Genomic DNA, 16,857 nt, shown 5'->3' on the forward strand with positions numbered 1-16,857 from the left:
TGATATTTATGAAAAGATTATGGTGTGAACACGTGAAATAAAGGGGGGAGTTCATAATAGTTGGAGGAAAGTCATAGTAATGGAAGTGACACTTGAAATGAACATGGATGGACAAAGGGTATGGCCCAATAATATATCATATCAATATGTATGCTAATGAGGGTACATTCCACAAATGTTTTGTACCATGGTAATAGAAGTGGATATCCCGGATTTGGAAGGTCCCCCATATCAAAAGTGTTGTGCTCCCATGTGATCTCTAGATACCATTTGCCAATGCGACCCTGCAAACCTTTTTTAGATAATCTGTCTGCTTCCTTGTCAAGGCACCTTCCAATGTGTTGGATTGTATAGCTATCTTGACATTGCCATAGGAGTTAAATTCTTTCCATCCATCCTTGAAGTCTGGGATTGTTGATGGATGCCCTCCCCAATACTTGATCAATTATAATCTTCGAATCACCATATATGTGTAGAGTAGGGTTCCCAAGGAAGCTGTTGAACCATAGGAGACCCTAGAGAGCCACTGCTTCAGCTTTTGTGTTTGTACCAACACCACAATTCTAGTACATCCTGTATGACAAATCGGCATTTATGGCAATCCAAAAACCACAAGCATAGGTGTTCCCTTGTGCAGCCCCATCAAAACACCCCATAGGGTATGTGAATTGAATATCACCCTTCATTTTAGGACCGTCTTTAGAGCATATTGATTGTGTAGAATTAATAACTAAATAAACAAAAAAAAAGATTTGAGACAATTTTTTCAATTATCATAGAGAACTCCTCCCTAAAGTTCCAGAAGATACTTCTATTCCTCCAATTCTAGATTGCCCAGAAGAGGAAGAGAGGAATAATTCGCCAGACAAACTTTTGCGTGCTCCACCATTTCAATGAATATCTAATGCAAGTGTGTTGAATATATGGGAAGCCAAATAGGGAAGAAGTCTTTTTCCAAACCTGAGTGGTGAAATGGCAGTGCAAAAAGATGTGATCATTATCTTCTGAATGAGTTTTGCATAAGTAGCATATGCAAGGGCCATACCAATTCCTCTTTTGCAGGTTTTCCCATACAAGATTCCTATTATGATAAACAAGCCATATGAAAAGTATAATTTTTATTGGAGCTTTAGTTTTCCAGAAAGCATAAAGGGTATGATGCTCCCCTTTCCTATCAACCTTATTTGATAATGCATGATAAGTGTCTGCCATAGTAATGTTATCAGAAATCATTTTACCCGACCATATAATTATGTCTAGAGTCCCAGATCGGCAGATGCCAAGTTGCTTCATTGTTGAAGTGGTCTGAAACCATTCCCCTTCCAAGTGGTCGGTTAACACCAGTTCAAGGGCACTTTTCCATATGGGGAGCGTACCCTGCCAGCCTTTTATGACTTGGCCCTAGAAAAAGAAACCATGATCGTTCAGGTGTTGGATGATAATGTCGGAAATGGAGAAGTTCAATTCAGCACCCAATATTGGGTCAATGCCAATAAGAATACTATTTCCAGTCTGGAATTTCCATGCCAGGTGTTGAATGAAGAATTTCTCTATTTTTAGGAAACTTAACCAGATTGTTGAACCTTGTTTTATACCGATTGATCCAAATCGGTACCAAAAAATGAAGTCTTTATTCTTTAAATACTTATGATGGATAATCTTGCTCCATGTGCTTGCTCCAAATAAACCCCTCGAGAGAGATTTGATAAGCAATGCCTCACCAAAATGATGAAGGTCCAAAATTCCCCATCCACCCATGTCCTTTGGAAGAGTAATATTTGATAGTTTGGTCAGATGGAATTTTCTTTTACTTTGGTTGCCCACCCAGATGAAATTTTCCATAAGTCGGTTTATGTCACTAATGATGGAGGCAAGAATATGAAAAAGATGTGCCCAATAGATACCCAGTTGTGATAGAACAACTTGAGTCAGGATGGCCCTACCCCCTAAGGACAAACATCTGAATTCCCACCCAGAAATTCTATTATAGAATTTTTCAATAAGCCATTTCCAATAAAAAATTCTATAGCATGAGGGTTTAAGTCTATAACCGAGATATTTCAATCCATTTTGCATAGGTCTAGCCTTATAGCCTAGGGCCAAGGAGCATCACATAATCATCAACCGAAGCATTATAACCTTAAACTTAAAACCATGAAGCTCCATTAACCAAGATATCTCACCATGAAGAAGAACCAAGTCATGGCAGTCCACCACATGCCACTATCATGCCACTATCAACCTCCACCAACATGCCAACTCTTTGAAGGTTAGGATGAACATGCCATACTGCCAAAAAAAAAAATCTGACTAATAAGCTAGAGTAATGCCAAGAATAACATGTACAACACTCATGGCTCCAACTGGGGGCATGTGCTCTCAGGGAAGAGTGCATGAGAACCTCTAAATCTCTAATTGTATCATAGAAATAACTCGAAATTTGCAACTGCTAATGAAATCATACTTAAATCAACAAGCACACATTTCTTCCACTAAATTCTGTAGAAGGAAAACTGACAATAGAAACACATGCAATCATTCAATCACAATGAACACAGTTTTTACTGGGGAACCCAACTGGGAAAACCCCTCCTCTGTTTGTATTATATCAGATGAGAACAATGATCTATTACAATGATTGCTTCAATTGTTGAAGCTCAATCTGCACTGCAATATTGATCTCCCCTTGTCTTTTCTCTAGCCAATACTTAGCCAAATAGGCCTCCTGCTTGCTCCTATTTCCTTGCGCAATTCCTATTCCTAAAGAATAGGGAAGCTCCTATTTCCTTGCGCAAATCCAAGAGAAATGGCTCACTTGCATGTGACAAACTCTGTACACTCAATAGTATACAATAATGATTACAATTGTGCCTTTTCCTCCAAATTCACTAGGCAATTCGAATTGCATGCATGACTGGGCTATTTTTAATAAATTGACAAGTTAACTGAGAGTTAGTTGAGTTTACAACAATTACAACTACTCAACTGAACTCAGATTGACTCTATTCTAGACTAGAGCTCAGATAACTAACTTTCACTAAGGATAACACCTCTAGATAGCTAGATCTTAGCCACCAACTTGGACACAACTCTACTTCTAGCCCACAAAATCGAATTGACTAACTTAATTGAGTGATTTGGCCATGTCACTCTTGCTAACTACCCGACAACTCATCTTACTGAAGTGGAAATTTGAATTTCTCCATTTGACTAAGACACAAGTCAAATGAAACCTTTTCTTGCTACAATTTAACAAAAGAAGAATGAGGAAGCAAAACCATTGAGTGGGGTGGGTCAACATCCACAAACGCTACATACAATGTTCAAAGTTTATTACGTCATAAAAACAAATTGCTTATATATTGAGCTTAACCTAAAAATAACCATTGCTAAAAATAGAAAGTCCTCATCAGATTCAATTTTCAGTGAGAAGCTCGAATATGTAATTAGATCTAACTTGCAACCCTCGCTAAAAATAACAATGTCTTGCATGTCGTTGGAAAGTAACTCATTGGAATTGTGAGAAGGACCTTAGATATACCATTATCACTAACATGTGAATCTCTGAACTCATCCTGCTAAAAATATAAAGTGTGATTAATGTCGTCTCGGAGTAGTTCATTAGACTTAGGAGCTCACAAGGACTCCAAATGTACTATCCTTGATGCCATGTGGGCCTCAAAACCTTGTCTCCTAAAATGTAGGAGCATTGCTAAAAATAGAAAGTCTCTCCAATCTTATGAAAATATGTGCCAAATATGTATATGAACAACCATAACATCATTGAACCAATCCTATAAATGAACTCCATGGGAACCAACCCCTAGCTCAAGCAAATCTGTTTTTGAATATATCTTTGGACCTTCAACCCAAATGAAATATGTTGGTCCTTAACCCTCCAGATTTGCAAGGGGGAAAATCTAGGGGTTCATAGGTCCAATGCTCCTACTTCAAAGGTCTTAAATGCTCCAACTCTACCTCCTAAGTCATGCGCTCCTCTTGGTCCACCACATCACAAGAGAGAAAAGTACAATGAAAAAGAGTAACAAAGGAAAGAGACAAGTTCACTTTAGCTTCCACATCTCTAATAGTAGTATGCAATGATTAATTATGATGAACTTGTCTCTTTCATCTGTTACTCTTCTTCATTGTACTTTTCTCTCCTTTGAGGTGGTGGACCCAGAGGAGCATGACTTAGGAGGTAGAGTTGGAGCATTGGAGATCTTTAAAGGAGGAGCTTTGGACCCTTATTGCAGAGAATTTACCTTGAGATACCCTTGCTTGATAGATGTGCATACCTTGTAGCTTGACATGTGTCACTTAAAGTTGGAGCACTTCTTGACCTATATAGTGATTAGTTAGGTTGCTTCTTGGTAGATTTTGTCCACGTTACCATTGTTGGCTTTGATCACCTATTATATATATATATATACACATCATAATTAATCATCACATACTTGTGTTAGAGATGTGGCAGAGAAAGTGAACTTGTCTCTTTCATTTGTTACTCTTTTCCATTGTACGTTTTTCTATTGTGATGTGGTGGACCTAGAGGAGCACATGACTTAGGAAGTAAAGTTGGAGCATTGCAGATCTTTGAAGGAAGAGCGTTGGACCCTTCTTGTGGAGCACACACCTTGGGATACCCTTTCTTTATGGATGTGCATACCTTGGAGCTTGACATGTGTCACTTAAAGTTGGAGGACTTCTTGACCTATCGATTGATTGGTTAGGTTGCTTATTTGTAGACTTTTTCTAGTTTACTATTGTTGGCCTCCCACACACACACACATAGACTTTATACATACATACATATATACATAGACTTTATACATACATAAAAACATAGACATTGTCCACCTTACCATTGTTGGCCTTCCTCATATGTATATATATATAGGAGAGAATTTTTTCATTCATCATATACTTGTATTAAAGATGTGGGAGCTAGAGTGAACTCGTCTCTTTCATTCACTACTATTTTTCATTGTATTTTTCTCTCTTGTCTAGAGCACATAGTTTCTTTTTTGATGCAAGGAAGGCATTAGGGTTGGGGTTTTCCTTAAGAAGACAAGGAAGCTAGGTTTTGGAGGAAACCCTAGAGGAGAAAGGGAGCACTTTCTCTTGTGGTTCTTGTGCAGGGAAACATGATTTACATTGATGGAATGCCACCTTCTTATGGTATTGTAACAATGTGCTAGTGTTGCAAAATTTGTAACTTTTGATGTTAGATTATTTTCTTTGTGGTGGAAACCATGGTGATGATTGCTGCAATTTTATTTTAATTTTTATATAGTGACCTGGTCTATTAGCCTATTTAACTTTCTGTAAAAGCTTTGTGGTAAAAGTTGCTCTAGTAATACAAGTTATGTGATAAAGATGGTTGGAGTAATAAAAATAATGTGATAGGGATGTGCAGGTCATTGTTGATAGTTAGGATTTGACAAAACGTGTTCTGTACAATATTGTAGTAGTCGCCCCCTCCCTTGGTCCCAACCCTAGAAACATGCTCCGAGCGGGAGTGCCTTTAGGAGTGTGCTTCCAAAATCTGAAAGCATGCTTAAGACCTTTTGGGCATGCTCCCTACTAATTTGGGAGCATGGCACTCCCAAGGATGCTCCCAGAGCTGAGGAGTATGCTCCCAAGGCACTCCCTAGACATTCCCTAATGGTAATCATTTTACGTAAGTTTTTAACATTACCATTAATTGTTTCAGGATGTTAGAGAGTGGTTCCAACGGTTAGTTTTTGTAGCATCGGTTGTGTTCTAGCCCTGACATTTGGTGGAGAGGCTAGAATACATGTATTCTCTAAAACCCATAAATCATTTTTGGAAATTCCACCTAGAGACGACCTAATTAAAATAATTAATCTTTTTTTAACGGTGCTAAAGTCCAGACTTAGGAAAACTGATTAATTAAAGGGTATTAATTGAGTCATGGTGAGAATCTTCTAGAAGAAGAAGACATGGATAGAGTTCTAGTTAATCTTAGTCATCAATTATGTTTTAATCTTGGTCGTTGATGTCTCAACGAGAGATTATAAGAAGAAATTCGATGGGGGTTGGAGAACAAACTTTGAGACACCAAGGAATTTGATTTTGCTGGGAAATCTATCTCTAGAGTAGCAACATTCAGTTGCCGGAGGTGATTCAGTGAGGTCGAACCAGTGAGAGAGGGGTAGGGATAGTAAGGCCGAAAGGAAGATTATCTAGTCTGATGAGTGCATAGTAAAGAGATAGAGAGTTCCACAGAGAGGCAACGCAGTGCTTTAGACGGCTAGTCGTATTTTGTTGGGGAGTAGTGATTCAGTGCCAGAAGCCGGAGTGGAAGCTCGGAGGCCAGGAGAGTCCATTTCCCAGACAACAGCTGATCAGTTAGCGAGAGAGACGCTGGTCTGAGTTGTGTGATGCAAAATTGCGTAGGCTGACGCAGGGATTGTGCAGAGGCAGCAGAGAGCAGCTCATCTTGAGCTAAGGTCAGTGTTGGATCATCGATGGAAGTGAGATTTTTCTCACTAGATCTTCTGTCAGTCATTTCTCTGTATGGATCGCTAGGTTTGAGCATCCATAGATTTGTACTCAGATTTACTACTGCATAATAATAAAACCCTCAGCTGCTGCACTGATGTTCCCAAGCTGGGTTTTTCTGAGGACATTGGTCCAAAAATAACTGTGTACTTGTGTGTGTGTGGATCTATTCTTCCAACGTTTTTTCTCTTCCATAGTATTGTATTTGTGAAGGCTGCAATGTATTAGTTTCGATATTTACCGTAGGATGCAGTAAATAATTTGTTCAAGTTATTTAAAAAATAGAAGAAACTTAATCAGTTGCTGCAGTAGGATTCGAGGTTTCCGAATTTTCACATGGTATTAGAGCACAAATACTAAGCCGGAGAGCTCAGTAGCAAAAGGGGGGGAGGAATTTCGAATCTCTGCAGAGGCAACAGTTCGAAACCCCCAGAGGCAACGCAACCCTTGGGCCAAGAGGGTCAGTTTCTGAGGAAAATTTATTTCTCTAAGAGAGTCAATAGAGAATAGGTTTTCCAGATCAGAGCTTACTAGAGGCAGAGGGAGACACAATATTTTCCTTGCAGAGAAGATCTTCAGCTGGGATGCAGTTATTTTGCAGCAGGTTGCTAGTGCAAAATAATGTCAGGAGGAAGGAAGAGCACACATGGAGGGAATTATTTTCTCAGGAGACTTCTAGCACAAAAGTTCAAATTTTCCTAGCAGAGTAGCAGTAGTTGTGAGCAGATTTGCCCATTCTAGCAGAGAGTGCGAAAAGCCAGTCAGCAGTTGCGTAGAGGAGAAGAGGAGGAATTCAACATTTTTGTAGAGATGGCATCAATAGAGCTGAGAGATCAGGATCGATTGGAGGGAGCCTCCAACTATGTGATCTGGAAGGCAAGAATTTCATGTCTTCTAAATGAGTATGATCTCAAAGCTTACATCGATAATGTGGTAGCTGTACTCGCAGATGCAGATCCGCTGAAGGCCTACAAGAAAGAGATGGCAAAATCAAAGAGTATGATTCTTGATGGGGTTTGAGATCACGTGGTGTCTCACATAGTTGGCAAAGATACTACTCGACAGATGTGGGAGGCACTTGCTACACTATACAAGGGATCTTCCAAGCAGTGGAAGATGTATCTTGAGGAGAAGCTGAGATGCACAAGGATGCAGAAAGGGGAGCGCATAGACCCCTTCCTCACTAGGCTTTAGGATATCCGAGACTAGTTGTTTGCAGTAGGGTTAACGCCTCAACCAACAAAATTGATGTGGTTTGCTCTAAACAACATTTTTGAAGAATGGCATGTTTTCGTCCAGAGTATACTGGGCAGAGAAAAGTTGCTAGACTAGGATCGTATGTGGGCTGATCTGCAGCAGGAGGAGATGAAGCGAGATTTGGTGAAGACCACCATTACTGGCAGCAACAGGAGGAGATGAAGCGAGATTTGGTGAAGACCACCATCACTGGCAGCAGCAACAGCACTGGGACGAAGCAAGTAAAGGAAGAGGAGGATGTGGCCCTCGCATCAAAGGGGCAACAGGAGCAACGTAGGAGGAAGAAGGACATTTCCAAGGTGAAATGCTTCAGATGTGGTGAGCTTGGCCACTACAACACTCAATGTCCTCTCAGAAAGAAGGACAAGGAGGAGAAGCAGGATCAACAGGCTGCATCCGTAGAGATCGATAGGCTGTCCTCTAGATTGGAGGAAGAGTTTGCCATGATCATCGAGATACCTCCAGGAGTGAGGTGGGGTGATTTGGTTTTGTAGCCCCAGAGAGCTACAGGATGGGCAGGATTCTTGAGGAGGTCCACCTCATGAATCAATACCTTGCTACGGGAGCCCATAGCATGCAGTAGCAAGATGGATCAGTGGCAGATGGTGTAGTTAGATGCCAAAGTGACAGATGCAATAGCTAGCAACGGTCAGATACTGGGCAACGCAGTGCAGAGTTGGCAACAATGTAGTTGGTACAAAGCAGAGTCAGCAGCAGTGCAGACGATTTAGTGACAACGCAGAGTCTAGCAACAGTCAGGACTTGGGTGACAGATGCATCATACTGACCATAGTTGGTTCAATATTTTGGATGCTCTTCAGTTGCAGTTGTTGCAACAGTTTAGTAGGGCCAGCAACAACACAGATGCAACATTTATCAGAGTTGCGCAGTAGTTGGTGGGCAGCAGCAGCCAAACATCAACAACATGACAGGAGGTGGTGCAGAGACAGGGTGTTGCTTCAGTGGCTTGCAGCGCTAGAACACATTCCTCGCTAAGAGGGAGTGTTAGTTTTTGTGGAGAGGCTATAATACATGTATTCTCCAAAACTCAAAAATCGTTTTTGGAAATTCCACCTAGAGACGACTTAATTAAAATAATTAGTCTTTTTTAATGGTGCCTAAGTCTAAACTTAGGAAAATTGATTAATTAAAGGGTATTAATTAATTCATGGTGAGAATCTTCTAGAAGAAGACATGGATTGAGTTCTAATTAATCTTAGCCTTCGATTATGTTATAATCTTGGCCGTCGATGTCTCAACGAGAGATTATAAGAAGAAATTCAATGGGGGTTGGAGAACACACTTTGAGACACCAAGGAATTTGATTTTGCTAAGAAATCGATCTCCAGAGTAGCAACATTTAGTTGCCGAAGGTGATTCAGTAAGGTCGAAGTAGTGAGAGAGGGGCAGGGATAGCAAGGCCGGAAGGAAGATTATCCAGTCCGTTGAGTGCATGGCAGAGAGACAAAGAGTTCCACAGAGAGGCAGCACAATGCTTTAGAGGGGAAGTCGTATTTTGCTGGGGGAGAAGCAAAGATTCAGTGCCAAAAGCCAGAGTGGAAGCTTGGAGGTCAGGAGAGTCCATTTCCCAGACAACAGCTGATCAGTTAGTGAGAGAGACGCTGGTTTGAGTTGTTTGATGTATAACTGCGTAGGCTGACGCAGGGACTGCGCAGAGGTAGCAGATAGTAGCTCATCTTGAGCCAAGGTTAGTGTCAGATCACTGGTGGAAGTGAGATTTTTCTCACTAGGTTAGTCATTTCTCTGTATGGATTGCTAGATTTGAGCATCCATAGATTTGTACTCAGATTTACTATTGCATAATAATAAAACCCTCAAGTGCTGCAATGGTTTTCCTAAGTTGGGTTTTTTTGGGGACATTGGTCCAAAAATCACTGTGTACTTGTGTGTGTGTGCATCTATTCTTCCAACAATTTTTTTTCTTCTACAATATTGTATTTGTGAAGGCTGCAGTGTATTAGTTTCGATATTTATTGTAGGATGCAACAAATAATTTGTTCAAGTTATTTAACAAATAGAAGAAACTTAATCAGTTGCTGCAGTAGGATTCAGGGTTTCAGAATTTTCACACCAACCTCATTGGACTTCATATGGAGAAAATAGGGTGTCATATCCCATTCAAAATTCAACATACTTCATTGTTTTCGGGATCTCAAGATTGACGGGATTGCAACATTTCATCGGATTTTATCACGTGTGAGGGTATGTGATTGGCATTTGATCACGAGCATCAATCCCTATATGTACCCTAGTGTCAGTGGTGTTGATTGTTGAACTTCTTTGTCTTGGCCTTACCAAAAATGTACCGTTCACTCAAACCAAAAGCATTGATCATACATATTAAGATTTTTCTTCCATATTTTAAGGCTTGGATTAAGCAATTCCATCAAAATTGGGTTGTGTTGATTGATGTCCATAGAGGATCGAGGTAGAGGCAAAGACTATACAAGAGGAAAAGAATGAAGGATGATACTAATGATGAGGATGACGATATCAGTGATGGTGAAACATTGCTTGTCAAGGAGTGGTGAAACATGCATGGTGATGCCACCCTACAAGTACAACATTTGGCAACATGGGTGCTTTCACAATTGGTGAAAATTTCTTTTGTAGAGAAGTGTTTAGCAAGTAGCTCAATTGATTGTTTTGTACCTTTCAGTTTTCATATTTTGGTGTGCAGTGGCCTAACAGTTGTAAACATAACTATTAGGTCATGCTATTGTCTTTTTTTGTGACTAGAGGAATGGACAAGTGGGCTGGTTTCATACTCGTGTGACATGGGGCTGTTTTCAACTGCTACCACTATAACCCCTAGGTGCCTACATATGCTCCTTCTGCAGATACAGGTAAGGCAGAGGGATTTGAACCTCAAATATCTTGGTACATAACAATTCATTTTCACGACGCTTGCCAATTGAGCTACCCCCTGGAATCTTTTGGTCATGTTATTGTTGATAGCTGCTAGATAACCTATTTCATTTCATAAGTTAATAATCTACTTTCCATTATATGGAATAAAAATTTGTATGTTTTTTGTTGTTGAAAGAATATAAATTTTAGATTGTCGATGCTCGAATGATTAATCGTTAATGTACTATGGATGCCTTTTCTATCTTCATTGATGTACAAATATGCATATTTCGATATATTCTGCAACTATTTTGGCATTCTAGATGTCTTTTCTAAATATAAATGCAATATATATATATATATATATTTTTTTTTTCAAGGGCTATCATCCTCTCTCTCAGCCAAGGGCAAAAGTGAGGGTCAATAAAACAATATTCACAGGCATGTAGCCATTACAACAATATTTCTTATCATCAGTGTCACTGGTAGGGAATTGAACCTAGGTGTGGGAGATAACAACCATTCTGCCCCACCATCTGAGATAAGCCCAATTGACATATATATATATATATATATATATATATAGTGAGAGAGAGAGAGAGAGAGAGAGAGATCAGTGTTACCAGACTCAATGAGCACTCGCAAGTCCAAGTCGGCTCAACATGCAAAAGACCTGATTTGAATCTGGGCAAGTCAAACTCGTGTTGACCGAGTTCTATGTCACAGGGTTCGTCGAATTCAAAATTTGAGGTTTGAAATTCAGCATACTTCAAAAAGATTTGTTCAAAATTGTTGTGGTTCGTTCAGGTTCGTGTAGGCTATATGACCACTTTTCTAAATTTCGCTCTTGGAGTTCGAAATTACATGCACATTCACATAGGAGCCCTGTAAATTTGACAAATTGCAACTAGTAAATCTGCCATTCAACCTAGCTGCCATTTAAAATTGGCTTTCAATCTGTGTTTCAGTCGCTGCAAAATGAGACATCGAGGAATGTGTAAAAGCAGGCAGTAAGTCGAATGGTTTGTTTCTACTATCTAGTCGCATTGTAAGAAGCCCTTCCATTTGCATATGGTGAATGTGCCGCACAGCTAGTGCCCTGTATTTGCATATATGGCCATTGAATAATCCACTGGTGGTGGCATGGTATGGGCCCTTTCTTTACATATATCGTAGTCCAAGTGTTAACAGGTATGCCCTTTAGTGGAGGAACGACGTAGCATATATTATGGTCGAAGTGTTAACAGGTATGCCCTTTGGTGGAGGAATGACGTAGCAGTTTCATGTTTTATTATAGACATGCACTAAACTGTAAATTTAATACATTAACTTTTAGTTTTGCTGCATAATTAATTAAATATATAACATATATTATATAATTGTTTATTATGTAATATGAGTTTAAATATTGTTTTATAAATATAATATTTTCCGTCTAAGAAATTTTACACAGCAAAAAGATATTTGAATTAGAAAATTTATAAATTAATTTATATAAAAGTTATATATGTTCAAATTAATATATAAGAAATATTATAGTAAAAAAAATATTTGAATTACAATATATATATATATATATATATATAGTCGAATTCAATGACGAACCTGATTCAAATTTCATTGGAAAATTCGAATTTGAATCGAACTTAATCGTTGTTGAACTCGAACCCGAACCATGTGACATAGACCGAGTCTGACTGATTAGTATGCAGTATTTTGTAAACTTCTAGAAGCAGATGCTTCTAGTTCTGTGTAATCACTGGTTAGGAGTCAAGACTCATCACTTTGGATCATGTTGGATCAATAGATGTCCAAAATATCATGCATAATATATATGAGATACTTATTCATTCATGATATATTGGACATGTATTGATATTATGTATTGTTTGGACATGGCTTTGTTGAATACCAATGAAAAATGTTTTTTTTTTTTTTTTTTGTTTATTTAATTCAATACGTGTGTATATCTTTATTTATTGTATTCACGGATTTTTTCCCAGTCCGATTAAAACTCTTTGCTCTTTTGACTTGCCAATTTATTGCCGATTCTGAGTCTGTTAACATATATATATGTGCTCTCGGGATGCTTTGCTCCTGACACTCCCGCTCTCAAAAACTCTCCCACTTCATTCCTGCTCCATACAACTTTGGTTCTGTAGGTGTTGACCAACCTTGCTCTCGGGATGCTTTGCTCCTGACACTCCCGCTCTCAAAAACTCTCCCACTTCATTCCTGCTCCATACAACTTTGGTTCTGTAGGTGTTGACCTTGGCTGAGTTGGCACAAGGTGAAATACAGGATTTCTGTAGGTTGGATTACCCTGCGAGACTAATGGAGATTGTGGAAATTTTGTTTTACAGAGTCGTAGAGTCTAGACTAACTCATGGGGGGAAACATGGGAATAGGGAAATGCACACGAGGGACATGTGGGAACCACTCCTAAATTTTTAGGAAAATTGATTGGGGCAGGGGGACATACTGGTCCCTGTCTCTAAAATTATGAAAATAATAATGATAAAATCTCAACAATAACAACTCATCCCATGGAATTTCATTTTTGTGCAATGTAAATATTAAATATTAAATAGTAAACAATACAAATATTAAATTCAAATTTGTAAATGATGTAAACATGATTCAGATTTAGATTCAGAAATGAAATACATTGATTCATGAATATTGTATGCATTGATTTAGATTCATCAATCATCATGTGTCATTCTATAATCTAATTAGTCCTAAGCAATATAGTAGATACTGAAGAACGAAATAGTAAATTGAAGGTTGAAGTTTTTTTCCTCTGATATTTGTTTAATTTTTACAGCCAGTATGGACAGAAAATCAGGGGGGAATGCCCAGGCATTTACCTTTCCGGGGGGGGGGTGGGGCGGTGCGGGTCGCAACCAGTTGCCCCTTTTTGGGAAACACGCTGCCCACACTGGGGACATGTTTCCCCATGTGTTTCCAAAAAGGAGGGGCATGGGTAAACATTTCCCAAGGCATCCCCTCACCCCTGGAGTGTGGGAAGAAAAGAGGGCATGTCCCTGTGGAACATTGATATTTGCGGTTTTATTCCTGTAAACACATTATGGTAGTGGTGTTTGCAGCAAATTTAAGACTCCATTATAGATCATTGTTCACTATTTTGCTGCAGAAGAGCAAAGCTTGTTGTGAATTCTGTAGGTTATGAACATTTCCTTGTTGGGTAGATTAAAGTTCATTCAGAGTTCTTGTTTCTGAGTTTGGATTGCTTTAGACTTGTTCTATGACTTTTCCAGTTGTTTGAATTTACCAATACCCATGTCAGGTGGTGAAGTTCCTTTTATGTAGTAAATCATGGTTAGTGCTGATTGAATCCATTACAAGGTCATTTACATTGCTGGACTTCTAAACTGCCACTTTTTTACATGATATCTATTGTCAATTAAGAAACTGTTATTGTTAATTTATGAATGTGCCTATGCTTTAAACCCTCTGCCTTTGTCTTGTACCATAATTCTACATTCTACAATCAGCAGGGCTGTATTCATTCTGTATTCTGAGTGTGGTGGTCTACTAAGCTTTCTCCTTTGTTTTTTTAGGGAATTTAATCTCCATATATAATTGTTTGTCCGACAGGTATGTTTTTTTAGGGAATTTAATCTCCATATATAATTGTTTGTGCGACAGGTATATGAAGAGGAAACATTTGGTTGATGTAACAGAAATATTCAACTTACTCAATGCTGAGAAGAAATACCGTATGATTAAGCTTGCATATTATCTCATCCTTTTTTTCATTGTCATTTACAGGTTTGATTTCTCCTGATCTTAGTGAAATTGAAGCGTTTGTGAATGAATTTTTTCTTTTGTGTGCATTTTGCATGGTTTATAAAAGGCATGCAACAAATTGGTAAAATATTGTGCCCTCCTGTAATGTTTGTGGAGTATTGATGATGGATAGAGGTATAGAATAGCTTGCTTTTATCTACGTAGGAAGTTCTAGGTTATATGTTTGCTCAGTTTGCTACTAAGTAGTCCAAGCAAAAGTATTTATGATGCAAGACATATAACTTAATTCAATATGTACTGTTCCACTGGTATGTATGCTGGTGTGTGATCTTTGCTTCCTTGACTAGCGATGTGTAGTAATAGGTAACTGAGAGTACCATGTGACAGATGAGTCTGGTTGATTTTATGCAAATACTCAGGGAGGTAGTCCTTGCAGAGTCGTCATGAGTTGTCAAGTAGACAGCTTTTTGTTTGGTGTATTTGACTAATTTTGAAGGATTTATTATCTCTTGTAGTTTATGACACTGCTCTCTGTAGTTTCTGCCCCCCTCCCTCTATAGAACTATTTCTTGGGTATTGTAATCCCTTTTTTTAACACTAACAAATATTTTTCTGATATTATAAATCTGTGCTTGGGGACCCAGCGATACATCATCAGAACATTTGTAGCAGGATTACCCCATTTATTACAAAAATTTCCTGCTCCTCGAGCCAGGAATCATACCAAAACTTTATGCTGGGCACTACTATACTACAGATTCTATGTGTACACTTTACAAAACACACGTAAATACAAACAACACTTAACATGCATAAAAAATATAGTAATTAAATACTGTCACTGGCCTTTGGAGCTTTCCCATGTTCAGTGTTGACTGTTACATTGAGATCAGGAACCCAAAATTAACTTCACTCACAGAGTTTCCTGAGGGAAAGGATCCCTGTTGACCCTGTGCTATCTCTTGATGTAGTTCTTCAATTTGCCTTCTCATACTTCCCATTCCTCCTCCATCCTTTGCATGTGAGACTGTTGGTCAATTAAGATTTCCATTGTGGACGCCAGAGTTGAGGCATGATGAATGTATCTCAGCTGTAACTGTAGAAGTTCCTCCTTTCTCAAATGAGTGCCTTTTCCCTCGCTGTTCTGCATATTGTTGACTTCCACTAGAAACCAACAAAACTCCTTATCTGGAAATAGAAGAGAGTCCCTTATCCAATGACTAATACCCCACTATCGCACCTCTACGGGTTTAGGGTTGTTATCTTTCAGCCTGTCACCTCTACTCAGCATACAAAAAGTATGCCATTGGAACTGAAATGCACCACCCCTGTTTACTCCATACACATTCATACCCTGGCTGAACATACCCAATTCTGCACCCATTTCCCCCTTTTCCTCCCCTGAGATGAAGCTACCACATTCAACCTCTCCCGGCAACAGCAAAAGGGCCAGATGAGAAGGGAGAAGTTTCTAACAAATAGATCACCTAAATTCTCAGTGCAGAAGAAGAGTGAACAGAAAGATTGATAAATACTTGAGTCATTCCACGCACACTGAAAATCAGAATGGAACAAGAGAATCCAGCACTGGGATAGGAATAATTCCCTCCCCACTCTGAAACCTGGCAGTCCAATCCAACGTCATTCACAACCACCATTCAATGTGATGACTGTACTTCTTTGCAAAAATGAAAATCGGCCTTCACACAGATTAACATTGAACACATCTGTTGCCAGGTACAGTGCATCAACCAAATTATTAAATCCATATCCTCCCCACCCGCAGGAGAAAATCTCTCTGGTCTCTGTTGCTGTCACCCTTAACTTGGCCTGATTGTATTATCTCATGCCACACCCGATCAACACAGAAATGTCTGTTCAAGCTCCACCGCCTAACTAGACAGATTGAATGACCTTACATATTCATAATTCCACACAGTCCAGAGCATGAGCCAGAGGCTAACTCGGGCTCCCATCTGCCCACAATGAATAGCATTCCAGGTCCTTTCTACTGCATGCACTGATGCTTGGCTTAGATGCGTGCAATTGCCTCTGCCCCTGAGTTGACATAATTAGGGGGTTATGTAATTGCCTTCCCTTCCATTGATATGGAGGGAACCCTTAGCCAACATAGTTCCTTTTTTAGCCAGGTGGTCCAGCCTCCTCATTATTATGTTTCAAGTTTCAACACATGCTATGTAGAATAACTTATTAATTCAACCAACAAGAACTTGATTCTCTTGAGGAGAATTGCCAGTTTCAAGTCCTCTGAAATGAGCCTATTTTGAGATGTTGAATTAGGATACGAGAATCTCCCCCAATTATTAATCTCCTAAGATTGAGTGCCAAAGTTTGGATTCATTAATCCTTCTAAGAGGCCATAGGATTTGGCCTGATTGTTTGAAGCAGTTCTTACTACCAAGAGAA

General features: G+C 39.1%; 1 protein-coding gene across 2 annotated transcripts in view; it reads left to right on the forward strand.

The window, feature by feature from the left end:
• Positions 1-16,857, forward strand: part of LOC149153556 (protein cornichon homolog 2-like) — a 184,721-nt gene that overhangs the window by 105,508 nt on the left and 62,356 nt on the right. For both annotated transcript variants that reach the window (XM_089439847.1, XM_089439846.1), the window contains exon 3: positions 14,329-14,451. In XM_089439847.1, the coding sequence (XP_089295973.1) occupies positions 14,329-14,451 (123 nt within the window). The remainder of the gene's footprint in view (positions 1-14,328; positions 14,452-16,857) is intronic.

This window comes from Pinus tabuliformis, chromosome 9 (genome assembly GCF_031772625.1).
Source record: "Pinus tabuliformis cultivar Carrire ecotype Pingquan chromosome 9, CPIR1, whole genome shotgun sequence".
NCBI classification, from domain to species: Eukaryota; Viridiplantae; Streptophyta; class Pinopsida; order Pinales; family Pinaceae; genus Pinus; species Pinus tabuliformis.